Here is a 27,662-nt window from a genome sequence, read left to right as displayed (position 1 = left end):
AAACTGTGATGCCCATTTTCTCTGCTTTCAGCAAATCAACTTCAAGAGCAACATGATTACTTGCTGCCTATTATATCCCACCAACTTTCAGATACCATTGTGAGGAGATAATCAATGTTATTCCCTTTACTTGTCATGGTTTATAAAGTTACAGCTGATCGGTGTATACATTAATGTATATCCCAGACTCACCCCCATACTCTGTTATATGATACATATATAGTAATGTGCACCTCAAAACCCCCTCCCTGTAATCAATGATGGGGTAGGCCATGTATACATTACTGTATATCATAGCACCCCCTCCCTGTACTCAGTGATAGGTATATGCCAGATATACATTAATGTATATATCCCAGCCCCCTCACTGTATTGATGTATACAGTATTATTGAAAGGCCCCCCTTCTATTCATAGTGGTATGCCAAGTATATATCCCAGCCTCCCTGTATACAGTATTATTGGAAGCCCCCCTCCATGTATTAATGTATACAGCATTATTGGAATCCCCCCCCCCCTCCATGTACAGATGTATACAGCATTATTGAAATCCCCCCTCCATGTACAGATGTATACAGTATTATTGGAATCCCTCCCATGTATTAATCTATACAGTACTATTGGAAGCCCCCCTCCATGTACAGATGTATACAGTATTATTGGAATCCCCCCTCCATGTACAGATGTATACAGTATTATTGGAATCCCCCCTCCATGTACAGATGTATACAGTATTATTGGAAGCCCCCCTCCATGTACAGATGTATACAGTACTATTGGAATCCCCCCTCCATGTACAGATGTATACAGTACTATTGGAATCCCCCCTCCATGTACAGATGTATACAGTACTATTGGAAGCCCCCCTCCATGTACAGATGTATACAGTATTAATGGAAGCCCCCCTCCATGTACAGATGTATACAGTATTAATGGAAGCCCCCCTCCATGTACAGATGTATACAGTACTATTGGAAGCCCCCCTCCATGTACAGATGTATACAGTACTATTGGAAGCCCCCCTCCATGTACAGATGTATACAGTACTATTGGAAGCCCCCCTCCATGTACAGATGTATACAGTACTATTGGAAGCCCCCCTCCATGTACAGATTTATACAGTACTATTGGAAGCCCCCCTCCATGTACAGATGTATACAGTACTATTGGAAGCCCCCCTCCATGTACAGATGTATACAGTACTATTGGAAGCCCCCCTCCATGTACAGATGTATACAGTATTAATGGAAGCCCCCCTCCATGTACAGATGTATACAGTATTAATGGAAGCCCCCCTCCATGTACAGATGTATACAGTACTATTGGAAGCCCCCCTCCATGTACAGATGTATACAGTACTATTGGAAGCCCCCCTCCATGTACAGATGTATACAGTACTATTGGAAGCCCCCCTCCATGTACAGATGTATACAGTACTATTGGAAGCCCCCCTCCATGTACAGATTTATACAGTACTATTGGAAGCCCCCCTCCATGTACAGATGTATACAGTACTATTGGAAGCCCCCCTCCATGTACAGATGTATACAGCATTATTGAAATCCCCCCTCCATGTACAGATGTATACAGTATTATTGGAATCCCTCCCATGTATTAATCTATACAGTACTATTGGAAGCCCCCCTCCATGTACAGATGTATACAGTATTATTGGAATCCCCCCTCCATGTACAGATGTATACAGTATTATTGGAATCCCCCCTCCATGTACAGATGTATACAGTATTATTGGAAGCCCCCCTCCATGTACAGATGTATACAGTACTATTGGAATCCCCCCTCCATGTACAGATGTATACAGTACTATTGGAATCCCCCCTCCATGTACAGATGTATACAGTATTATTGGAAGCCCCCCTCCATGTACAGATGTATACAGTACTATTGGAAGCCCCCCTCCATGTACAGATGTATACAGTACTATTGGAAGCCCCCCTCCATGTACAGATGTATACAGTATTAATGGAAGCCCCCCTCCATGTACAGATGTATACAGTATTAATGGAAGCCCCCCTCCATGTACAGATGTATACAGTACTATTGGAAGCCCCCCTCCATGTACAGATGTATACAGTACTATTGGAAGCCCCCCTCCATGTACAGATGTATACAGTACTATTGGAAGCCCCCCTCCATGTACAGATGTATACAGTACTATTGGAAGCCCCCCTCCATGTACAGATTTATACAGTACTATTGGAAGCCCCCCTCCATGTACAGATGTATACAGTACTATTGGAAGCCCCCCTCCATGTACAGATGTATACAGTACTATTGGAAGCCCCCCTCCATGTACAGATGTATACAGTATTAATGGAAGCCCCCCTCCATGTACAGATGTATACAGTATTAATGGAAGCCCCCCTCCATGTACAGATGTATACAGTACTATTGGAAGCCCCCCTCCATGTACAGATGTATACAGTACTATTGGAAGCCCCCCTCCATGTACAGATGTATACAGTACTATTGGAAGCCCCCCTCCATGTACAGATGTATACAGTACTATTGGAAGCCCCCCTCCATGTACAGATTTATACAGTACTATTGGAAGCCCCCCTCCATGTACAGATGTATACAGTACTATTGGAAGCCCCCCTCCATGTACAGATGTATACAGTACTATTGGAAGCCCCCCTCCATGTACAGATGTATACAGTACTATTGGAAGCCCCCCTCCATGTACAGATGTATACAGTATTATTGGAAGCCCCCCTCCATGTACAGATGTATACAGTATTATTGGAATCCCCCCCCCCCATTTATTAATGTATACAGTACTATTGGAAGCCCCCCTCCATGTACAGATGTATACAGTACTATTGGAAGCCCCCCTCCATGTACAGATGTATACAGTATTATTGGAAGCCCCCCTCCATGTACAGATGTATACAGTATTATTGGAATCCCCCCCCCCCCCCATTTATTAATGTATACAGTATTATTGGAATCCCTCCCATGTACAGATGTATACAGTATTATTGGAAGCCCCCCTCCATGTACAGATGTATACAGTATTATTGGAAGCCCCCTCCATGTACAGATGTATACAGTATTATTGGAAGCCCCCCTCCATGTACAGATGTATACAGTATTATTGGAAGCCCCCCTCCATGTACAGATGTATACAGTATTATTGGAAGCCCCCCTCCATGTACAGATGTATACAGTATTATTGGAAGCCCCCTCCATGTACAGATGTATACAGTATTATTGGAAGCCCCATATATTAATGTATACAGTATTATTGGAATCCCCCTCCATGTACAGATGTATACAGTACTATTGGAAGCCCCCCTCCATGTACAGATGTATACAGTATTATTGGAAGCCCCCTCCATGTACAGATGTATACAGTATTATTGGAAGCCCCATATATTAATGTATACAGTATTATTGGAATCCCCCTCCATGTACAGATGTATACAGTACTATTGGAAGCCCCCCTCCATGTACAGATGTATACAGTATTATTGGAAGCCCCCTCCATGTACAGATGTATACAGTATTATTGGAAGCCCCCCTCCATGTACAGATGTATACAGTATTATTGGAAGCCCCCTCCATGTACAGATGTATACAGTATTATTGGAAGCCCCATATATTAATGTATACAGTATTATTGGAATCCCCCTCCATGTACAGATGTATACAGTACTATTGGAAGCCCCCCTCCATGTACAGATGTATACAGTACTATTGGAATCCCCCCTCCATGTACAGATGTATACAGTATTATTGGAAGCCCCATATATTAATGTATACAGTATTATTGGAAGCCCCCCCCCCCATGTAGTTATGTATACAGTATTAAATAAATCCATTATTATTGGAAGGCCCCGTTGCTCCCCTCCGCCGCTCACCAGGATCCGTTTGAAGAGCGCGTTCTCCTTGGGCGGGAGGCTGACACTCGGCATGTCGCGGCCGTTGCTCGCCCCTCCAGTTGGACTCGCCGTTCTGCTCCTCCCGTTTCCCTCGCCCGGTTCCCCTCGTGCTGTGGCCTGGTTCGTCGCCGCCGCCTCCTCCTCCTCCCCGGTAGTCGGTGTGACTAGTCCTGTGTGCCAGCGATGTGCCTCTCCTCCTCCCTGGCCTGTCAGGGCCCCGGCCGGGCGCTTCACGTGGTAACTGAACAGACCCGACAAGAGGCAGAGGCCAAAATGGCGGAAGGAGGAGGGACGGCTTCCCGGGTCACAAGGAGAGCGGCGCCTGCGCCATGACCCGGTGTCCGGCTCTTTCCGCTGACAGCAGTGTACGCCCACAGAGCACTCAGGGGCCCCAGTGCTGGGAGTGGGGTCCCTTCACCTCTCTGTGTGCCATGAGGACTTGGTGACTAGGGTTGTCTGTACATGGCGTGTCTCATGTGTATGGCTTGTACTTTATTCATGTCTGGTAACTCTTCATGTCAGACTCTACCATTCCTGTGGGAGAAACCTCCATTTACCTCAGTGGAGAGTCTCTCTCGTTAGGCCCAAACATTGACCAATCTTGCTGAAGGAATCTTCCACAGCAGGTAATGTGTTCTGACATTTGGCATTGAATGCTGTCCGAATAACCGAGCAGCAACTATATCTGATTGGGTGCAGGAAATGTTCTGTCAACTATTTTTTCCTGGGTCCTTCTACTTATCAGTTAGGTCCCTGGCACATGGGTGTCATCATTTAAAGCCGTGTACACACGGACAGACTTTTCAACTGGACTGGTCCAACGGATTCAATCCGTTGGACAATCTGACCGTGTGTGGGCTTCAGCGGACTTTTTCTGTTGAAAATCAGACAGACTGTAGATTTGGAACATGTTTCAAATCTTTCCGACGGACTCGAGTCTGGTCGAAAAATCCGTTTGTCTGTATGCTAGTCCGACGGACAAAAAAGGACGCTAGGGCAGCTATTGGCTACTAGCTATGAACTTCCTTATTCTAGTCCCTTCGTACGTCATCATGTTCAGTCCAACGGACTTTATTCCGTTCGTATGTGGGCAAGTCCGGTTGTTCGAAAGACCGTCGGATCTTTGATGCTGAAAAGTCTGCTCGTGTGTACGCGGCATCACTGAGGTTTGCTCAGGGCCTTTGTGAAGCTCGTGGGCAAGGGCCAAAAACTGAACGTAAAGACCTGAGTAATGTTGGTCTAATGTTGGATTTTTTTTTACTTTTTACTTTCAACGATAATGGTAAACAGGACTAATAGAGAGGGTGAAACAGGGGCACAGACCGCAATAAAAACTGACAAACGTTGTAATCTCTCTCCACTTTATCCAAAAAGTGCCTTTACTACACGCTTCCCACCCAGGCCATTTCTGATATTTCTCTCCTACTTGTAAAAAGCTGTATTCATTGTTTTTCTAGAAAATTACTTAGAATCCCCAAAACATGATATAGCTATATATATATATATATATATATATATATATATATACACAAATACAGTGGATATAAAAAGTCTACACACCCCTGTTAAAATGTCAGGTTTCTGTGATGTAAAAAAATGACACAAAGATAAATCATTTCAGAACTTTTTCCACCTTTAGCCTAGGTTCACACTTCAGCTAATCTCTTCAAACCCGCGTGTCTGACTTCGGGAGTGATTTCAGAGACATTTGTGTGTGTTCCTGCACAGATGTCTATGGAACTCGCCCCCCAAAGTTGCCAAAAAGAGTGCAGGAACTACTTTTGGGAATCGGTGTGGCACCGCAAAGTCAGCCTTGCACTGATTGGGACGGTGCTGTTGCCGGTAATAGGCAGTGATTTGACATGTCAAATCGCATGTCAAAACAGACTGATGTGAATGTGATAAACTGTACAACTCAATTGAAAAACAAACTGAAATCTTTTTTGGGGGGGAGTAAAAAATGAAAAACTAATATAATGTCGTTGCATAAGTGTGCACACCCTCTTATAACTGGGGATGTAGCTGTGTTCAGAATTAAGCAATCACATTCAAACTCATGGTAAATAGGAGTCAGTATACACCTGCCATCATTTAAAGTGTCTCTGATTAACCCCAAATAAAGTTCAGCTGTTCTAGGTGGTCTTTCCTGACATTTATGCCTCGTACACACGAGCGGACTTTACGGTAGACTTTGCCCGGCGGACTGGATTTCGTCAGACAATTCGATCGTGTGTGGGCTCCAGCGGACTTTGTTTTCTCAAAAGTTGGACGGACTTAGATTTGAAACATGTTTTAAATCAATCCGTCGAAATCAAGTCCGGTCGAAAAGTCAGCTCGTCTGTATGCTAGTTCGACGGACAAAAAGCCACGCTAGGGCAGCTATTGGCTACTGGCTATGAACTTCCTTGTTTTAGTCCGGTCGTACGTCATCACGTACAAATTCGACGGACTTTGGTGGATTGTGTGTAGGCAAGTCCGTTCATTCAGAAAGTCCGTCGTAAAGTCTGTCGAAAAGTCCACCGAGCAAAGTCTGCCGTAAAGTCCACTCGTGTGTACGCGGCATTAGTCACATCCTATAGCAAAAGTCATGGTCCGCAGAGAGCTTCCAATGCATCAGAGGGATCTCATTGTTAAAAGTATCAATTAGGGGAAGGGTACAAAAGAATTTCCAAGGCATTAGATATTCCATGGAACACAGTGAAGACAGTCATCATCAAGTGAAGAAAATATGGCTCAACAGTGACTGGACACCCCTTTAAAATTGATGAAAAGACGAGAAGAAAACTGGTCAGGGGGGCTGCCAAGAGGCCTACAGCAATATTAAAGGAGCTGCAGGAATATCTGGCAAGTACTGGTTGTGTGGTACATGTGATAATCACCCATAATTCTTCATATGTCTGGGCTATGGGGTAGAGCAGGGATCTTCAAACTACGGCCCTCCAGTTGTTGTGGACACATCCCATGAGGCATTGTAAAACTCTAACATTCACAGACATGACTAGGCATGATGGGAATTGTAGTTCCTGAACAACTGGAGGGCCATGGTTTGAAGACCCCTGGGGTAGAGTGACAAGACGGAAGCCTTTTCTTACAAAGAAAAACATCCAAGCCCGGCTAAATTTTGCAAAAACACATCTGAAGTCTCCCAAAAGCATGTGTGTTATGGTCTGATGAAACCAAGGTTTAACTTTTTGGCCATAATTCCAAAAGATATATTTGGTGCAAAAACAACACTACACATCACCAAAAGAACACCATACCTACAGTGAAGCATGGTGGTGGCAGCATCATGCTTTGGGGCTGTTTTTCTTCAGCTGGAACAGGAGCCTTAGTCAAGGTAGAGGGAATTATGAACAGTTCCAAATACCAGTCAATATTGGCACAACACCTTCAGGCTTGTGCTAGAAAGCTGAACATGAAGAGGACCTTCAGCATGACAACATCCCAAAGCATACATCCAAATCAACAAAGGAAAGGCTTCACCAGAAGAAGATTCAAGTTTTGGAATGGTCCAGCCAGTGCCCAGACCTGAATCAGATTGAAAATCTGTGGGGTTATCTGAAGAGGGCTGTGCACAGGAAATGCCCTTGCAATCTGACAGATTTGGAGTGTTTTTGCAAAGAAGAGTAGGCAAATATTGCCAAGTCAAGATGTGCCATGCCGATAGACTCATACCCAAAAAGACAAAAGTGCTGTAATAAAATCAAATGGTGCTTCAACAAAGTATTAGTTTAAGGGTGTACACACTTATGCAACCATATTATTTTTGTTTTTTATTTGTACTTCCCTCCACCTAAAATATTTCAGTTTGTTGTTCAACTGCGTTGTACTGTTTATAGGTCACATTAATGGAAAAAGTTCTGAAATGATTTATCTTCCTCTCATTTTTCCCTATTTCGTCTTTCAGGACAGCACACTTGAGACATCGGCTCCTCCCCTCTTAGGAAACACCGCCTCCACCAGACCTTTAAGTCGCCCCTTCCCTCCAGCCCGTCAGTTTTTTTTGTTTCCTCCAGCAAGGAGACATCGCTAGGAACCTGGTCTAATTCAGCCGGGGAGGCTGAGGCCAGTGCATTCCTGGAAGGAGAGACTGAGGTCTCAAACACAGCAGGACTGATGGGGAATCTAGTTACCTGCAGTGCCATTGCACTCCCAGTCCTCCCTTGGGGAATGTGGAGGCCTGGGCGTTCGTTTCTCGCTGTCTGGGGAGGGCGATGCAGAGATGTCCAGATCCCCCTCGCCCTGGGGAGTCAGCGTGGAGCTCAGCGCTGAGCCGGATGACGGGCGACGTCATTTCCGGCGGGGAGGGCACTTCCGTTTGACCCGCGGCTTCCTGTTCCGGCCTGCGGGACGGAAAACGAACGGCGCGAAGGCTGGTGCGGGCTCCATTAAGGCTGTAGTGACAGTCAAAGGAGCATCCTGAGGCGAACCACTCCTCTGGCCAGAGGGATCTCGGAGACTGATGGTTCCCGTTCTGTGCCAGGTGACGCCAGCACCAGCCACACTAAGGTAAGTGGAACCCTGGGGTGGTGTTCCCTTACCTTGCTCCCACTTAGCTCCACGGGTGAACCCCCTCCTAGTGGTCAGAGGGGAAGAGAGGCACGTTTGGGACCCTGGTGGTGGTCGGTCCTGGGGGGTGCACTCCGGGTGTTGGTCACTTGATTTTTATTTTTAAAAAGAAAAAAAAAAGACCGCTAAGGAGACGATTCTCTCCTCCTTCCCAATGCTTTTGAAGGGGATCGCACACATTGCAGACATCCCAGGGGAGTCGGTCCGCATGTCTGCTAGATCCTCCGCTTTGGCCAACTCAGCCAGGAGAGCTCTTTGGTTAAAGACCAGGCAGGGGGACAATGCTTAGAAAATAAAGCTTTGCAGAGTCCCTTTCACGGGGGACTTGCTGTTCGGTCCAGATCTAGAGGCGGTTCTTGATCAAACGGCCGATAAAAAGAAGGCCTTCCCCTTAAAGAAAAGGTTGGGGGAACAGCCTAAAAAGAAAACTCGCTCACAAAGGAAGTTTAATTTTATGAGAGCAGAGTCTCAGAAAAAAGTTTGGGCCAACAAGGGCAGAGGGCGCGGAGGAGCAATTTTTCGCCCTCCAGAACAGCCCCGAAAAACCCAATGACAAGTTAACCCCAGTAGGAGGAGGACTGGGGGCCTTCCTCCCACAGTGGGAGTCAGTTACCTCCAATCCGTTCATAATAGGGATTGTAAGGAGGGGGTACAGATTAGAATTCTCAAGCCCCCCCACACAGGCTGCTAGTCACGGACTTGCCAAAGTGTGCGGAAAAGGCAGCGGCATTACTAGCCTCGCTGGAAGAGCTAGAACAGCAGGATGTAATATCGCGTGTCCCATCCGGAGAAATAGGCAGGGGTTTCTATTACCACATTTTTGTGCTTCGGAAGCCTTCAGGGAAGTTCAGGCTCATCCTGAACCTGAAACCCCTGAACCTATCAATCTCCTACGAGAGGTTTCGGATGGATTCCATTTTTTCTGTAAAAACACTACTTCCTCCGAATTGCTACATGGCGTCCATAGATCTAAGGGACGCCTATCTGCACATTCCGATCGCAGAGGACAGTCAGAAATTCCTCAGACTGGCAGTAAGGTCAGGGGAGGAAGTAGCGCATCTTCAGTTCAAAGCCCTCCCCTTTGGGCTATCCTCTTCACCCCGGATATTCACCAAGGTTATGGTGGAGGCTCTGGCTTTTCTGCGGGTAATTTCGGTAATCGCATACCTGGACGACCTGCTCCTTTTTGCTCCCTCACCGGAGCAGCTGGTCCAGGATTTGCAGGAAGCAAGGGGAATTTTGGAACATCTGGGATGGCTCCTAAATTTGGAGAAATCCAACCTGGTTTCATCCCAGAAGATCACGTTCCTAGGTTACATCCTGGACTCAACCCAACGGAGAGTTTTTCTTCCCGAAGAAAAAATTGGCAAAATAGACAGAGCCTTGGCAGTTCTGCAGGGCAATCAGCAGGTCTCCATAAGAAAGGCCATGTCAGCCTTGGGATTGCTGACAGCTGCCCTCCCAGCAGTAAACTGGGCAGGATTGCACTTCCGCCCTTTACAGTTGTTCATTCTGGAAGTTTGGGACCGCACTCAGAAGTCCCTGGACTCGGCGGTTTACATTCCTATATGGGTAAAGAGATCCCTATGGTGGTGGAGAAATGCAGCAAACCTATCGCAGGGTCTGGAATGGGTGCTGCCTGTGAACAAGATTGTGACAACAGACCCAAGCGGCACAGGTTGGGGTGCACACCTGGGGGCGAGTCTGGCGCCGGGTTCCTGGGGAATCGAGGATGCAAGACACTCCTCGAACTGGAGAGAACTGAGGGCCATTTGTCTGGCTCTCAGAGCTTTCCAACAGGAGCTCCGGGAACATCATGTACAGATCCGCTCAGACAATTCCTCAGCAGCCGCTTACGTCAACCAGCAGGGGGGCACCAGAAGCGGTTCCCTTTGGGCTCTGACGAAAATGATTATCAGTTGGGCCGAGGTCACGGTGCTCTCACTATCAGCTGTTCACCTAAAGGGGGCATTAAACCAAAGAGCAGAGTGAGTACACCCCTAAGTTAAAATGTCTAAATTGGGCCCAAAGTGTCAATATTTTGTGTGGCCACCATTATTTTCAAGCACTTCCTTAACCCTCTTGGGCATGGAGTTCACCAGAGCTTCACAGGTTGCAACTGGAGTCCTCTTCCACTCCTCCATGATGACATCACAGAGCTGGTGGATGTTAGAGACCTTGCGCTCCTCCACCTTCCGTTTGAGGATGCCCCACAGATGCTGAATAGGGTTTAGGTCTGGAGACATGCTTGGCCACTTGCTTCTTTTGCAAGGCAGTGGTTATCTTGGAGGGGTGTTTGGGGTCGTTTTAATGCCCTGTGGCCCAGTCTCCGAAGGGAGGGGATCATGCTCTGCTTCAGTATGCCACAGTACATGTTGGCATTCATGGTTTCCTCAATGAATTGTAGCTCCCCAGTGCCGACAGCACTGATGCAGCTCCAACCCACGACACTCCCACCACCATACTTAACTGTAGGCAAGACACACTTGTCTTTGTACTCCTCACCTGGTTGCCGCCACACATGCTTGACACCATCTGAACCAAATAAGTTTATCCTGGTCTCATCAGACCACAGGACATGGTTCCAGTAAGCCATGTCCTTAGTCTGCTTGAAGTCGGCAAACTGTTTGCAGGCTTTCTTGTGCATCATCTTTAGAAGAGGCTTCCTTCTGGGATTACAGCCATGCAGACCAATTTGATGCAGTGTGCGGCGTATGGTCTGAGCACTGACAGGCTGACCCCCCCACCCCTTCAACCTCTGCAGCAATGCTGGCAGCACTCAAACATCTATCTCCCAAAGGCAACCTCTGGATATGATGCTGAGCACGTGCACTCAACTTCTGTTGACCATCGCGAGGCCTGTTCTGAGTGGAATCTGTCCTGTTAAACCACTGTATGGTCTTGGACACTGTGCTGCAGCTCAGTTTCAGGGTCTTGGCAATCTCCTTATAGCCTACGCCATCTTTATGTAGAGCAACAATTCTTTTTTTTCAGATCTCCAGAGAGTTCTTTGCCATGAGGTGCCATGTGGAACTTCCAGTGACTTGTATGAGAGAGTGAGAGCGATAACACCAAATTTAACACACCTGCTCCCCATTCACACCTGAGACCTTTTAAGCTAACGAGTCACATGACACCGGGGAGGGAAAATGGCTAATTGGGCCTAATTTGGACATTTTCACTTAGGAGTGTGTTTGTTGCCAGCAATTTAGACATTAATGGCTTGCTTTGTGTTTAGTTATTTTGAGGGGACAGCAAATTTACACTGTTATACAAGCTGTACACTCACTACTTTACATTATAGCAAAGTGTCATTTCTTCAGTGTTGTCACATGAAAAGATATAATGAAATATTTACAAAAATGTGAGGGGTGTACTCACTTTTGTGAGATACTGTACACCAGTGGGATAGAACTTCCACGCCTCTTACTCCTGGCTAGAAAGGGAGATGATCCCTCCATCCCTTGAATGGCTCAGTGTAGTTATAACTGGTCAGGACTGGGTGGGACGTGGTCAGGAGATGAACGAGGAGTGAAAACACGTGCTCCTGATGTCCTCTAGCAAACTAGCCGGTAAAATAACAGCCCTCTCGGTATGTGTACCGCAATAAGGGGAAAGGAAAAAGAGAGGCGCACAGCAGCAGCGACTCTTCAGCCAGAGATACAGAGCTACTTTTCAGGGACAAGATCCACCAGCCTACGGAACCGTGGGGGCTCAGTCTGCCTCCTATTCAGAAGCTGTAATGGCTGCTTTACCAGCGTCAACTCCTGTAGTGGCTACAGAAACTATCTGTGCTTCTATCGTACAGCAGTCTACACAGGAGCAGAGACAGCAAGTTGGTGTACTGTTGCCTACCATGGAGGGAGAAATCAAGGCCCTTAAGGCCCTCCTCCAGGCATTACCTACCCGTACTGCTATGGAGACACTGATCCTTTGCATGGAGGAGACGCATCGTAAAGACTTTCAAGCTATCCAGGTAGAGGTACAATCATTGGCGGAAAGGGTCTCTACTAGAGAAACAGTATCAGCCCTGCTGGAGAGGAGAGTGGCTCAGCTGGAGCAGACAGAGGATCAGCATGCTGTACAAGCTCTCACACTACAGCTGCACCTGGAACAGCTTGAGGACTGGAGCCGTCGTAACAATCTACGGGTGAGGGGGGTCCCGGAAGATACAGGTGAGGAGACATTACAATAGTATTGAAAATATGCCAACAAATGGCGCTTTCAGTGGCCCCCCAGGACCTCAAGTTTGCGAGGGTTCATAGAGCCCTGGGTCCCCGCTCCACAGATTTTTAAAAGACCTAGAGACATTGTTTGCTTCATTATACGCACAGAGAGATTATTCTTCGCAAGGCGTGGGAGCTGGGAGAGATTATTTTCAATAGATCTCCTATAAAAATATTAGCAGATATATCGAGGAATACTTTGCAAAGGAGAGCGTTGCTACGACCATTACTAGACAAGATTAGGCAACTGGGGGGCACATATCGGTGGGGGTACTCTATCTCGTTAACCATAAGGAAAGGACCCTCATCTTATTTCTTGTCTGCTGGGCTGTTTTTCTTTTTGGAGGCAGAGGCAATTTGTCATGAAAGACGTCCTGTTAGTTCAGCCGTCGGCGGAAGATCGGTTAACAGAACTATTGTCAGTAGAACCAGAGGACGCGTTCGGAGACGCGTTGACACGAATGGACGCATGCGGGTGCGCGCTAATACGAGCGGGTGTACGCGGGTACACGATGAGACGAACGGGCACGTACGATCGGTACTCGGGCGTGCACGTGTGCACGCGGCGGCGCGCAGACGTGCGGTGTGACAGCTTTTGGCGCCATTAGGCCTATTTAAAGGTGCCTGTCAGCATGCTTCCTTGCTGTCCGGTCTACAGCGTTCCCTGTGACCCTAAGCTTCCAGTATACCTGTTTACCTGATTCCTGTTACCCGGCTCGTTCCTGACTTCTCCTGTTTGCTGCCAGTCCCTGACCTCGGCTTGTCTGACGATTCTCCTGCCTCATCCTTCAGTTATTACCTGCCTGTCTGTTGCCGACCCGGTCCGTGCCCCGACTACTCTCCTGGTTCCGTTTTGTACCTGCTCTGCTTACCTGTGTTTTGACCCGGCCTGTCTGACTTCGTTAAGTGCTTCCAGTGGTACTACAGAACACCTCCCAGTTGCCTGTTGTTCCTGAGTTCCTGTCGGTGGATCCAGTGTTCCTGATAGTTCTTCTGCTGCTGCACCAGAGGTCCGGATCAACCCTACACCTGCCACTTACCAAGCACCTGTGGCCCCCTGTGCTCTTGAGTCCCTGTCTTCTCTATCAGGGGCTCTCGAACCAGAGGCACACGAGAGGCTACTCCTTGCATCCTGGGCTCCACCACCAGGTACGTGACAGTACCGGACAGCCATGTCTGAGCCCACGCAGGGAGCCTCTCCTATGGATGAGCTCTGCCGCCATCTTGCTGGACTTACTCAGGCGGTAAAGAGCCTACAAGAAGGCTACACCCAGCTGGAAGGCCAAGTCCAGGCCCTAGCAGCTTCTACACCTCCAGTATCCGGGACTTCTGCTTCACCATCAGTGGTCATGTTGCCGCCTGAACCCAGGGTCCCCACGCCTGAAAGATTTTCGGGTAACCGGAGCAAATTCAGGTCCTTCCGCAACTCATGTGAGCTCTTTTTTGCCCTTCAACCAAGGACTTTCTCCCTGGAAGCCACCAAGGTGGGGTTCGTGATCTCGCTGCTGACCGGCGAGCCCCAGTCCTGGGCCCATCGCTTGTTAGAAAAGAAAGACACCTCACTTGATACTCTGGATACCTTCTTTCGGGCTATGTCATCCCTATATGAAGACCCTCAGCTGACTGCCACGGCAGAGACAGCCTTGCACACCCTACAGCAAGGCCGCAGACCTGTCGAGGACTATGCATCAGAATTCAGACGCTGGAGTTCTGATACAAATTGGAACAACGCCGCCCTACGGTATCAGTTCCGTATGGGCCTTTCAGAATCCTTGAAGGATGAACTAGCCCGAGTGGGCCTTCCTGAGACTCTAGAGGACCTCATAGACCTTTCCATCCAAATAGACAGACGCCTAAGAGAACGACGTACAGAGCGATCTTCTGGCCCTGCTCGTCCTGTCTGGATGCTGCCCCGGGTGCCTAGTTCTCCCCACTCCGCTCCTCCAGCTTCTACTACCATGACTTCAGATACACCAGAACCAATGCAGCTGGGACTCTTACGGCCATCCCTCACTCCTGAAGAGCGTCAACGCCGTCGGGCTGGTAACCTGTGCCTATATTGCGGGGAACCCGGACACTTTGTACGGACATGCCCGGCCAAGCTTCGTAAGTGCCTCTCTGTTTCTCCTGCTCTTACCCCAGCTTCACTGAATAATATGTCTCACCTGGCTGTCCCGCTTCTTTTACAGCTCCCAGGAGGGAATATACCAACCAGCGCTATCATTGATTCCGGGGCCTGCAGCGGCTTTATAGACTTGTCCTTCGCTTCCAGACATCATATTCCCATCCGGCCCAGGGCGAAAGGACTTTCAGTATATCTGGCCGATGGTTCTACCCTCAGATCAGGACCAGTAACCCAGGAAACAGTACCCATGCTCACCACCATTGCTGGCACTCATCAAGAGCTACTTTGCCTGGACGTCATTGAATCTCCTCTATTCCCCATCATATTGGGCATGCCTTGGCTCAAGGCCCATAATCCACAAGTTGATTGGGCCTCAGGGAAAATTGAATTTCCTTCCTCTTATTGCCACCAACACTGTCTACCAGAAGTTACTCAAGCTCCCTCTGCCTTGTTGTGCATGGAAACTGATGCCGAGACCCGTCAAGTTGTACCGGAAGTCTACCATAGCTTTCTGGACGTTTTCAGTCAAAAAGGGGCCGAGACCCTTCCTCCCCACCGGCCATATGACTGTCCGATTGAGCTTCTCCCAGGGGCAGAGATTCCTTTTGGGAGAATATTTCCTTTATCAGAGTTAGAACTAGGAGTATTAAAGACTTACATTGACGATAATCTTAAGAAAGGCTTCATCCAACCTTCCACATCTCCGGCAGGAGCAGGAATCTTTTTTGTGGAAAAGAAAGACCATTCTTTGCGCCCTTGTGTAGATTATCGGGCACTCAATAAAATTACAATCAAGAACCGCTATCCCTTACCATTAGTGCCAGAACTTTTTCAGAGGCTGGGGTCCGCAGTAGTGTTTTCAAAATTGGATCTTCGTGGTGCCTACAACCTTGTCCGCATTCGCAAGGGAGACGAATGGAAGACTGCTTTCCGTACCCGGTTTGGGCACTTCGAATATTTAGTTATGCCTTTCGGACTCTGTAATGCTCCTGCCACATTTCAGCATTTTGTAAATGACATTTTCAGAGACTACCTTGACCTGTTTGTTGTTATTTATCTAGATGACATTCTAATCTTCTCTTCTTCCCTAGTTGAACACCGCGAACATGTCAGAAATGTTTTGACCCGACTTCGCCTGCACGGCCTTTACGCCAAGCCTGAGAAATGTGTCTTCGAGCAGGAGAGTATTCAGTTCCTTGGTCTTATTATCTCTGTGGAAGGCATCAAAATGGACCCTCAGAAGGTCTCCGCCATTCTGGACTGGCCCGCTCCCACTGACAAGAAAGGGATTCAACGTTTCGTGGGATTTGCGAATTTTTATAGAAAATTCATCAAGGGATTCTCCACCATCATTGCTCCCATTACAAGATTGACCCAACAGGGCCTCAAGTTCCACTGGTCTACGGAAGCTCAGATGGCCTTTACTACACTGAAGGATCTGTTTGTCTCAGCTTCAGTTTTAAAACATCCTGATTCCACGTTACCCTACATCCTGGAGGTGGACGCTTCGGAGATAGCGGTCGGTGCAGTACTCTCCCAAAGACAGGGCCCTAGGGCTCTTCTGCACCCAGTCGCTTTTTTTCCCGTAAATTATCAGAAGCAGAAAGGAACTATGACGTGGGTGATCGAGAATTGTTAGCAATCAAAGCTGCGTTGGAGGAATGGCGATACCTGTTAGAGGGAGCAGCCCACCCGATTCTTGTTTATACAGATCACAAGAATCTAGAATATTTAAAGACTGCCAAGAGGTTGAAACCACGACAGGCCAGATGGGCACTGTTTTTTACTAGATTTTCTTTCCATATTACCTACCGCCCCGGGTCAAAAAATATCAAGCCTGACGCTCTGTCACGGATGTACAGCGATTCGGAAGCACCTTCCCCACCAGATACCATCTTGTCCGCAGGGAACTTTCTGTTACTCCAAGGGGATCTACTTCACAGATTAAGCAAGCCTCCAGGAGCGTTTCCGCTCTACCTGATACAACTCTACAGGCCAGAGATGATCTTCTGTGGTTTAAGGATAGGATCTTCGTACCTCAGGAGGTGCGAACGGCAGCTCTTAGTTCTTGCCATGACCATATGTTAGCTGGCCACTTTGGAGTACATAAAACATCTGAACTTCTTCAGCGCACGTTCTGGTGGCCATCATTAAGAAAGGACTGCAAGGACTACGTGGAAGCATGTGTCACCTGTATCCAAAATAAAGGTAGCAAGTCTAAGGCCTGGGGCCTGTTAAAACCACTATCTGTCCCGGAGAAACCATGGAGGATGATCTCCATGGATTTTATTGTCGAGTTGCCACCTTCTGAAAGTTACACTACGATCTTCGTAATTGTGGATAGATTATCCAAGATGGCACATTTCTTACCAATGAAAGGTACTCCTACTGCTGTTGAAACTGCCAGGACATTTATTAAGGAGGTGGTGAGGCTTCATGGCATCCCTGCCAATATTACTTCCGATCGGGGGGTACAATTCACCTCGAGGTTTTGGAGAGCTCTCTGTGAATCCCTGAAAATTGATCTTGCCTTCTCTTCTGCCTATCACCCCCAAACAAATGGCCAGACGGAGAGAACGAATCAGACGCTGGAGCAGTATCTGCGCTGCTTTTCCTCGTTCTCCCAGGATGATTGGGCTCCGCTTCTTCCCCTTGCCAAATTTGCATACAACAACTCTGTTCATTCCGCTACAAAACAAACACCATTTTTTGCAAATTATGGGTTCCATCCTCTGTTCTTGTCCACTAACATTCCGGAGTGTCCAGTACCAGCTGTTCAAGAAAACCTAAACTTCTTTGAATCGAATAATAAGCTTCTGCAAGAGACTATGGCAAGGACCCAGAACTACAACAAAGAGGTGTTTGATAAGAAGAGAAGGGGGGAGCTTGATCTTAAACCTGGAGATTTGGTTTGGCTATCTACTTTGAATCTAAGATTGGCCTGTCCTTCCAAAAAATTGGGTCCCAAGTTCGTGGGTCCTTTTCCAGTGACAAGAAAAATTAATAATGTGGCCTACGAACTAAAGCTACCAGAATCATTCCGGATTCATCCGGTCTTTCATGTTGCCCTACTCAAACCCGCAGTTCCTGATCCTTTTGTCAACCGGAGGGTCAATCCCCCTGAACCCGTGATCATTGACGGAGAAACTGAATATGAGGTCGAGTCCATTCTGGATTGTAGGAAGAGACGTAACCAAGTCCAGTTCTTGGTAAAGTGGAAGGGGTATGGGCCTGAGGAAAACTCCTGGGAGCCGGAGTCCAACATCCATGCTAGGAGATTGATACTTGCCTTTAAAAGATCTCATCCAAGTAAGATGGCACAGTTGGGCATCCGGAGGCTGCCCCTTGGGAGGGGGCAATGTCATGAAAGACGTCCTGTTAGTTCAGCCGTCGGCGGAAGATCGGTTAACAGAACTATTGTCAGTAGAACCAGAGGACGCGTTCGGAGACGCGTTGACACGAACGGACGCATGCGGGTGCGCGCTAATACGAGCGGGTGTACGCGGGTACACGATGAGACGAACGGGCACGTACGATCGGTACTCGGGCGTGCACGTGTGCACGCGGCGGCGCGCAGACGTGCGGTGTGACAGCTTTTGGCGCCATTAGGCCTATTTAAAGGTGCCTGTCAGCATGCTTCCTTGCTGTCCGGTCTACAGCGTTCCCTGTGACCCTAAGCTTCCAGTATACCTGTTTACCTGATTCCTGTTACCCGGCTCGTTCCTGACTTCTCCTGTTTGCTGCCAGTCCCTGACCTCGGCTTGTCTGACGATTCTCCTGCCTCATCCTTCAGTTATTACCTGCCTGTCTGTTGCCGACCCGGTCCGTGCCCTGACTACTCTCCTGGTTCCGTTTTGTACCTGCTCTGCTTACCTGTGTTTTGACCCGGCCTGTCTGACTTCGTTAAGTGCTTCCAGTGGTACTACAGAACACCTCCCAGTTGCCTGTTGTTCCTGAGTTCCTGTCGGTGGATCCAGTGTTCCTGATAGTTCTTCTGCTGCTGCACCAGAGGTCCGGATCAACCCTACACCTGCCACTTACCAAGCACCTGTGGCCCCCTGTGCTCTTGAGTCCCTGTCTTCTCTATCAGGGGCTCTCGAACCAGAGGCACACGAGAGGCTACTCCTTGCATCCTGGGCTCCACCACCAGGTACGTGACACAATTCCTATTCCCAATTGGCTAAAAGCAATCCTGGCAAAGACAAATACAGCGAAGGCCTGCTGAACTAAGAAGGCCAGACCCGGAATTTCAAGGATTAAAAGAGCAAAGAAATCAACAAGAGACCCTGGTAGAAAGCTAAAAATGGAAGAGAAATATGGAAGGACTGTGAGGAAACCATAGAATAGGAGGTAGAGGGAGGGGAAGGGAAGGGAAAAGGAAAACACTTTTTTTTTTGGACAAAATTTTACCCCCCTCCTTTTTTTTTTTTTTGGAGTAGATTATTAGGAAATATAGATCCATATGGATAAAAGGGGCTCCTATTTTCATTTTTTTTTCCTCTCTGTCTTCTTTGTTCCTTCCACCCCCCCCCCCCCCTTTTTTTATCTACAGGGGAACAAGATACCAGATCTGGTTAGGATTGGTTTAACTACTTTTGTGCAGTGCGCTCCGCAGCCGCCCAGGAGATATGTGAACCGGCTCCATAGGGAGCCAGTCACATTCTCCTACTATACGAATTAGATGTGGGGAAACGCACATCTAATTCGCATAGGTGTGAACCCGGGCTCAAGGTTTCCCTCTAAGTAGGATATGGTGGTGAGAATATCACGTAGACAAAAAGTCACTCTATAGTTATAGCAGGAAATAAGATACAATACAATAATACTCTATTATAAAAGCCCCCCCCCCCAGGATAATCTCACATGTGTGTGGAAGTAGATACATAGGGCAGAGAGGTTGGGTCTTTAAGTAGAGATAAAGATATGAGGAAACCCCCATTGATAGACCAAAAAAGAAGAAATGGAGGAAGTGGAAGAAGTCTTTACTTAGAGGTATTTTTACCCTCATATGTTAAATTATATATTTTATTGAATTCAGTTTGCTCTTTCTTCCTCTCCTCCTATCTCCATAACTTCCATTTTTTTTTACTTCTAATTTTTCCTCCCCTATGTAAATAAAATAGATATAAATGAAATAAGGGTAACAATGATGATGTTGATATTGAAATATTGAAATTTTGTGTTAAACTGGTAAAAGACATTCTTTTTTTTTATTTTAAATTTTTGCTTGAGGGCAAAAGTAGAGAGCCCCACAGCTCGGACATCTCAGACCACTCCCCCAGTTAGGCCTGTGCCTACATGGTCCAGTAGGACCAGAAGAAGGTGCTTTCCTGAGGGTTATTAGTGGAGAAGAGGGGTGATATCTTCCCTTCCCCCCTGCCTTTTTTTTTTCTCCTTCTCCCTCCCCCCCCTTTTTTTTTTCTCCCTTCCCTTATTCCTAAAATGGTGCTGGATAGTATAGTAGTGATGTCCCTGAATGCTGAGGGTCTTAACATACCCAAGAAAGGACGTATGCTACTACATGATCTGAAACATTTTCCGTGTTGACATAGCTTTTATTCAAGAGACAGATTTCAAGACAGACAGACTTCAATAGCTCCAAAACAGATTTTACCCGTTGACATACCATGCTACTAATTCGATGGCTAAATCAAAAGGGGTCTCGATATAAATATCAAGCAAAATACCCAGACGCCATCAAATATCATTGATAGACCCTACAGGACGATATATTTATATAAAGGGCCTCCTGGGAAACAAGCAGATGACACTGGCAACAATCTATACTCCCAATGAAAATCAGGCCTATTTTCTAGATGAGGCATTAGAGAAGCTTTTAGATTTTGCAGAGGGGCAGTTGATACTAGGAGGAGATTTAACCCTTTCATGACTAAGCCTATTTTTGAAATTACTTAGAACCCCCAAACATTATATATATTTTTTTAGCAGAGAATCTAGAGAATAAAATGACGATTATTGCAATATTTTTTATCACACGGTATTTGTGCAGCAGTGTTTTAAACGCAAATTTTTGGAAAAGTGACACTTTCATGAATTTTAAAAAATCCAAACAGTAAAGTTACCCCAATTTTTTTGTATAATGTGAAAGATGATGTTACGCCGAGTAAATAGATACCAAACATGTCACCCTTTATAATTGCACGCACTCGTGGAATGGCGACGAACTGCGGTACCTTTGAATTTCCATAGGCGACGCTTTAAAAATTTTTTACGGTTACCAGGTTTGAGCTACAGAGGAGGTCTAGGGCTAGAATTATTGCTCTCGCTCTGACGATCGTGGCGATACCTCACATGTGTGGTTTGAACACCGTTTACATATGCGGGCGCGACTTCCGTATGCGTTTTCTTCGCTGCGCGAGCTCGCGGGGACAGGGGCACTTTAAAAAAAATTTTTTTTTTTTTTTATTTATTTTATTTATTTTCTTACTTTATAAATTGTGTTTAAATTTTTTTTTTTTTTTTTTTACTTTTATTGCTGTCACAAGCAATGTAAACATCCCTTGTGACAGTAATATGTGGTGACAGGTACTCTTTATGGAGGGATGGGGGGTCTAAAAGACCCCCCATCCCTCCTTTACACTTCAAAGTATTCAGATCGCCGAAAACGGCGATTCTGAATACTGTGTACTTTTTTAAATTCGGCGCCATTGGCAGCCGAGTAAACGGGAAGTGACGTCATGACGTCACTTCCGCGTTTACAGCAAGAAGGCTGGAACGAAGCCGCTCGCAGCTTCGTTCCAGTCCGCCCCCAGCCGCCGAAGGCAGCGGAACGGACACCGGGCCTCCCGATCGCACGGGAGGCCCGGTAACAGCGGCGGGAGGCGGCGGGAGGGGGGGGATGTCCCCTCCCGCTCCTCCGGGATAACAACCGAGCGGCTTTTAGCCGCATCGGTTGTTATACTCGGGTAGCCGATCGCCCGCTGAAAACAACGGTACCGGGATGATGCCTGCAGCTGCGGGCATCATCCCGGTATAACCCCGGAAAGCCGAGTACGCATATATGCGTTCGGTCGGCGGGAAGGGGTTAAATATACCCTTGATACCATCAACAGATACCTCCACGGGGATATCATCCATCCCTCCTAACCAACTAAAATGTACTGCAAAATTATTCCATAAAGCTCAATTGATTGACGTATTGAGATAGCAACATTCTGGGGAACGAGATTACTCGTTTTGTTCACCTCCACATAAAATCTATACCAGGATAAATTATTTTTTGATTCCCCATACCTGTTTACATGCAGTCCGGAATACATCAATAGGAAATATTACATGGTCAGACCATGACCCTGTATTCCTGACTTATGATCTGACAGGAGCTCAGACATCTAGACATCGTTACTGGCGACTTAATGAAAGTCTTTTACAGATACCAGAAGTCTTAGAGGACGTGACTAAAGAGCTGACATTGTACTTTCAGATGAATGACCTACCAAATTGTGACCCAGGAATTTTATGGAAAGCACATAAGTCAGTTCTTAGAGGTGTTTTTATTAAGCATGGGGCTCGTGTTAAACGAGAATGAACGAAACAGCTTACCGAATTACTTGATAAATTAGCGATTGTGGAATCTAGTCATAAACATGCTCCTAATAAGACTCTGGAAACAGACTTGGCGGTACTGAGGAAGCAAATTACCGATTTGTTTCACTACAAGGCGAAAGCAGCGCTACAGTTTTGCCCTAAGGTGAACTACGAATCGGTTGATAAATGTGGGAAAGTATTGGCAAGAAAAGTGAGAGAACATAAACTGTCAACATATATCCCCCAAGTTGTCAATGGGAACGGCCAAAAAGTAACTTTACCAACGCATATTTCCCAGGAATTTAAAGAATTTTATTCACACCTATAGGATCTAGCATTACCTATATCGCCTCGATCTGCTATAGATGAATATATTCAAACATCTCAAATGCCGTCCTTAGCCCATGAGATATGTATGGAACTAGATGCCCCGATAACATTGTTGGAACTTCAACAAGCGTTAGGCTCTATGAAATCAGGGAAGGCCCGGGTCCAGATGGGTTTACTGTACAATACTATAAAAGGTTATTTGAAATATTAGGCCCACGCTTGATTAATCTATTTAGTTCGATCAACTCTGGATCTTCATTCGCTAAGGATACTCTGGGAGCCCACATCGCTGTAATATATAAAGAAGGTAAGGACCCTAACTTGTGCGGTAGCTATAGGCCTATCTCACTTTTGAATGTAGACCTTAAGCTCTATACTAAAATCTTGGCTACCCGACTGTTAAACCATTTACAAAAATGTATCCACTTAGATCAGATTGGATTTATCCCGACACGTGAAGCGAGGGACAGCACTTCTAAAGTGCTGAACCTACTTCACGTGACCAAGTCCACGAAAACTCCATGTTTCTTTTTAAATACAGATGCGGAGAAAGCATTTGACCGAGTAAGTTGGCCATTTATGCTCTCCGTACTCAGACATATTGGACTTGGGGAGGTGATGATGAACCGGATAGCCAAGATATATTTAAATCCGACCGCACAGGTTAAGGTGAATGGGGTGCTCTCAGAATCTTTTATAATTAGGAATGGTACCAGGCAGGGATGCCCACTGTCCCCTCTTTTATATGCCCTTAACTTGGAGCCTTTTCTTTCCACGATCAGGCTAAAGCAGGGTATACAAGGAGTGACAGTGGGTAATACACAACGTAAAGTCTCGGCTTATGCCGATGACCTATTATTTTCTTTAACGAATCCAGCAGTATCTATATGGTGCCTTATCAAACTTGAAAATCATTTTTTTTAAATCAGAGGTGATGGGGGTTGCACTGCTAGCACGAACTCTTATACAAATCCGAGGGGGCTTCCACTTTAAGTGGGCTACACTTGCCCTGAATTATTTAGGCACAAAAATGCCAGCAGATTTAACCCGTACTTATGAGCTTAATTTTCCACCATTACTTACAGAGTCTAGACGGCTATTAGATAAGTGGCATACTAATTTACATTCTTGAATCGGTAGGTGTAATTTAATAAAGATGTGTATTTTGCCAAAATTTTTATACCTATTTCAGGCCTTACTGATACAGATACCGTTTTCTTATTTTAAGCAGGTGCAGGCATTGTTTATAAGGTTTGTCTGGGTGCATAAGAAACCACGTCTTTCACGCACCTTATTAACCCTACCAAAACAATATGATGGCTTGGCATTGCCAGATATCAGGAGATATTATCAAGCAGTTCAACTTGGTAGAGTAATTGATTGGCAACGCCATAGTGACCTGAAGTTGTGGGTGCAAGTAGAACAGTGCCAATCCCCAATACCTTTGAGGAGGGCGCTGTGGTGCTGGGATTTTGTGCCGTCAGATCTAAAATCTCATCCCTTGATAGGGAATACTTTGAAAAAATGCCTACATGCTATTACATATGCGGAACAAATGACAAAGACATCTCCATTGTCCCCGATAATTGGGAACCCCAAATTTATACCAGGCCTTTCAACCACGCAATTTTTGACTTTAAGGGAGACTGAGTGAACTGTTGCATCACAGTTTGTGACAGGAGATAGATAGCCTACTATGGAGGAGCTGACTAACCCCGGGGCCCCTACCAACTTGCGTTCTGGAATGCAGCTCAATTATATTATTTTCTTCAGACTATACCAGACCCGCAGCCATATACTAGACAACTGACTAAATTTGAGGAGCATTGCTCGGGAACAGAACCATTGTCTCATGTCCTCTCAGAGATGTATAAGTTACTTAACTCCCCTAGGGAGCAACCAGAACTGGCCTGTGTGTTAAAATGGAGTACAGATTTGCATCGCACATTTATTAATTTACAAATTCAAAATATGATTGAGCTTTCCTATAAATCTACAATCTGTACCAAAATACAGGAAACTAATTATAAGATATTTACAAGATGGCATATGACACCTAGTCGACTTCATGCTATCTTTCCAGATGCATCAGAGTATAAGGGAGGATTCTGCATATATTTTGGACGTGCCCCAAGTTGACTTACTTACTGGGCAATAGTTCAAACGATTGCCCAGAAATGTACTAATTTTCAAATCCCGAATGACCCGGCGTTTTTTTTATTACATATTACCACTATCCCAATGAAAACATATAAAAAATCTGTCCTAGGTCGTTTACTAAATGCAGCTAAATCCTGTATACCTCTGATGTGGAAACAGCAGAATCCACCAACCATAGCATTATGGCTGAAGAGGGTGGAAGATATTAGAAAGATGGAGGACCTGATACTGACAGCAACTGATAGACAGGAGATATACAAAAAGACATGGACTTCCTGGAATTTGTTTATTAATTCAGAAGATGGTAGCTCCCTCTTAGGGCTGTAAAAAGCGGATATGAGTCTGAGTTAAGAGATATGATGGATGTGCGATCAAAGAGACAAAAGATGCGATACCAAGCGCCATTTTTGGAATCCTTTCCCTATTGATTTTTCTTTCCCCTTTCCTTCCCTTTAAAACTCCCCTTTCCTCTTCCCTCCCCCCACCCCCTTTTCCTTTCCGCTCCCTTCCTTTTTTTTTTCTTTTTTTTATGTTATATCTCCTCTTGTCCTCTATTTAGATTTGTTTTTTAAGTTAAAGTATACAGAATGAAGCAGAGGTGCTTTGTCACATAAGGTGATGAGAAGCAGGAACTTAGATTACTGTAGCAGTGAGATAGGGGGATACTTAGATTTTTGAGTTCTTGTATGTATAAATTTAATATATGTTAAGTTTCTTTTGTAATACATGCTTATTATTTTAGGAGACTATGTTCTCCCATTCTGTAAACACTGTTATAGTATGTATATGCAATTCATTCCTGAAAAGAAAAAAATGTAGTAAAAATCATATTTGGAAAAAAAAATAACTGTTCAGGTCTGGCAGCCGGAACGTATGGACTCAGTAAGGCATATGCCCAATGAGTTGCCAAGGCTTGTAGTGTATATACACCAATGGGATGGAACTTCCACGCCTCTTACTCCTGGCCACAATGGGAGATGATCCCTCCGTCCTTTGAATGGCTCAATGTAGTGATAACAGGTCAGGACTGGCAGCCCCAAACAAAGGATGGATCAAGTCTTCCTTATTCACTCATACGGTATAACCAAAAACTAAACAAATTCTCCACATAGTGGAAAACCGTTGGTGTAAAAAAGGATTTATTTAAAAAGCAGGAACACTCACATTTGGATGAATAAAAAGCGAATGTAGGAACATTCAATAGCAGTAAGTTAACACAATGGCGTCAGCAAGGCTCGTCCTGACGTGTTTCATCTAAAGAGACATCACCACAGATTGAGTGATTATCACTGGCCTGATTATCAGTGCAGTCCCATAAGTGTCACTTATCTGTGCCCACCAGTGCTGCCTCATCAGTGCCCATCAGTAGTTCAGCCTGTCAGTGCCCATCAGTGCAGCCTCATCAGCGCACATCAGTGAAGGAGAAAAATTACCTGTTTGGAAAGCTTTATAAGAATTATTTTTTTTAATTTTCAGTCTTTTTTGTTTACCAAAAAATGGAAAACTCAGTGGTGAACAAATACCACCAAAAGAAAAAAAGCTCTATGTGTGCAAAAACCCCCGTTAGACTTACCTGTAACGGTATTTCCATGAATTTTCCAGGACAGCTACTTGAGAGATGATTGGCTCCGCCCTCTACAGGAAACACAAATCAGACACAATTTAAAAGGCCCCTCCCTTTCCTCTGACCCTCAGTTGTTTGAAATTCAAGTAAACCTCCACTAATGTGTACCAGGCAGAGGAATAACAAAATCTCACTAAAACACCACTACCAGGTTAAATAAGGAGACCAGTGAATAAAGAATAGGGTAGGAATATAGACGCTGTCCTGGAAGATTCATGGAAATACCATAACCGATAAGTCTAATGGGGTTTTCCCCCTTCATCTTCCAGGACAGCTACTTAAAAGGATAAGCAAGATTCTTTACCTTAGGGAGAGATGACAGCCTGAAGTACTTTCCTTCTAAAGGAGAGGTCCTGGCTGGAGGACTAGACAGCAGCTTTGGATATTTCTTACCATGATGCTCCTGCTCTTTCTGCTCATGATGCGGCCAAAGATCTAGTAGAATGATCTCTAACTCTGTTAGGAGGGGTCTGACCTGACGACTTGTAAGCTTCACAAATAGCTTCCCTAATCCATCTGGAAATGGAACCCCTGGAGGCTTTGATCCCCTTTTTGGGGGCACTAAATGAAACTAGGAGCTGAGAGGATCTCCTAAACTCACTAGACACTTTCAAATAATGTAGAAGACACCTTTTCACATCCAAAAAAACTAAAACTTTCCTCCTCCGAATTCCTGGGGGAGGTACAAAAACTAGGAAGCACTACTTCCTGGGATCTGTGAAAACTGGAAGAGACTTTGGGTAAGTACAAAGGATCCGGTCTAATCACTACCATGTCATCTAAAAATTTCAAGAAAGGGTCTTTACAAGAGAGGGACTCCAAATCAGAAATCCTTCTCCCCGAAGTGATGGCTAAAAGAAAGGTAATCTTTAAAGTAATCAGTCTTAAAGAGACCTCATTTAATGGTTCAACGGGAGCTCTGGCAAGAGCATTCAATACTAACGACAGATCCCAGGGGGAATCTGTTTAATTACTTTGGGTGTACGTCCAGCTCTTGCTGAGAGAAATCTTTTAATCAAAGGCTTCTCAGCTAGTCTATTTTCCAGGAACAGAAACAGGGCAGCAACCTGAACCCCAAGGGTGCTGACAGAAAGCGCTTTTTCCACTCCCTCCTGTAAAAAATCCAGTATACAGGGGATAGAAAAGGAGTCAACTCCTGCTTTCTTTTGTCAGGAA

The 27,662-nt window shown here is 45.8% G+C and overlaps 1 protein-coding gene across 1 annotated transcript in view; it reads right to left on the bottom strand.

Moving 5' to 3' along the window:
- Positions 1 to 4,223, bottom strand: part of NAA15 (N-alpha-acetyltransferase 15, NatA auxiliary subunit) — a 90,946-nt gene extending 86,723 nt beyond the window's left edge. Inside the window, exon 1 of the mRNA XM_073603934.1 lies at positions 3,884 to 4,223. Coding sequence (XP_073460035.1) covers positions 3,884 to 3,937 — 54 coding nt within the window. The 5' untranslated portion in view covers positions 3,938 to 4,223. The remainder of the gene's footprint in view (positions 1 to 3,883) is intronic.
- Positions 4,224 to 27,662: the final 23,439 nt, after the last annotated feature.

Source organism: Aquarana catesbeiana, linkage group LG01 (genome assembly GCF_042186555.1).
Source record: "Aquarana catesbeiana isolate 2022-GZ linkage group LG01, ASM4218655v1, whole genome shotgun sequence".
Classification (NCBI taxonomy): Eukaryota; Metazoa; Chordata; class Amphibia; order Anura; family Ranidae; genus Aquarana; species Aquarana catesbeiana.
This window is presented reverse-complemented; position numbering and strand designations above follow the sequence as displayed.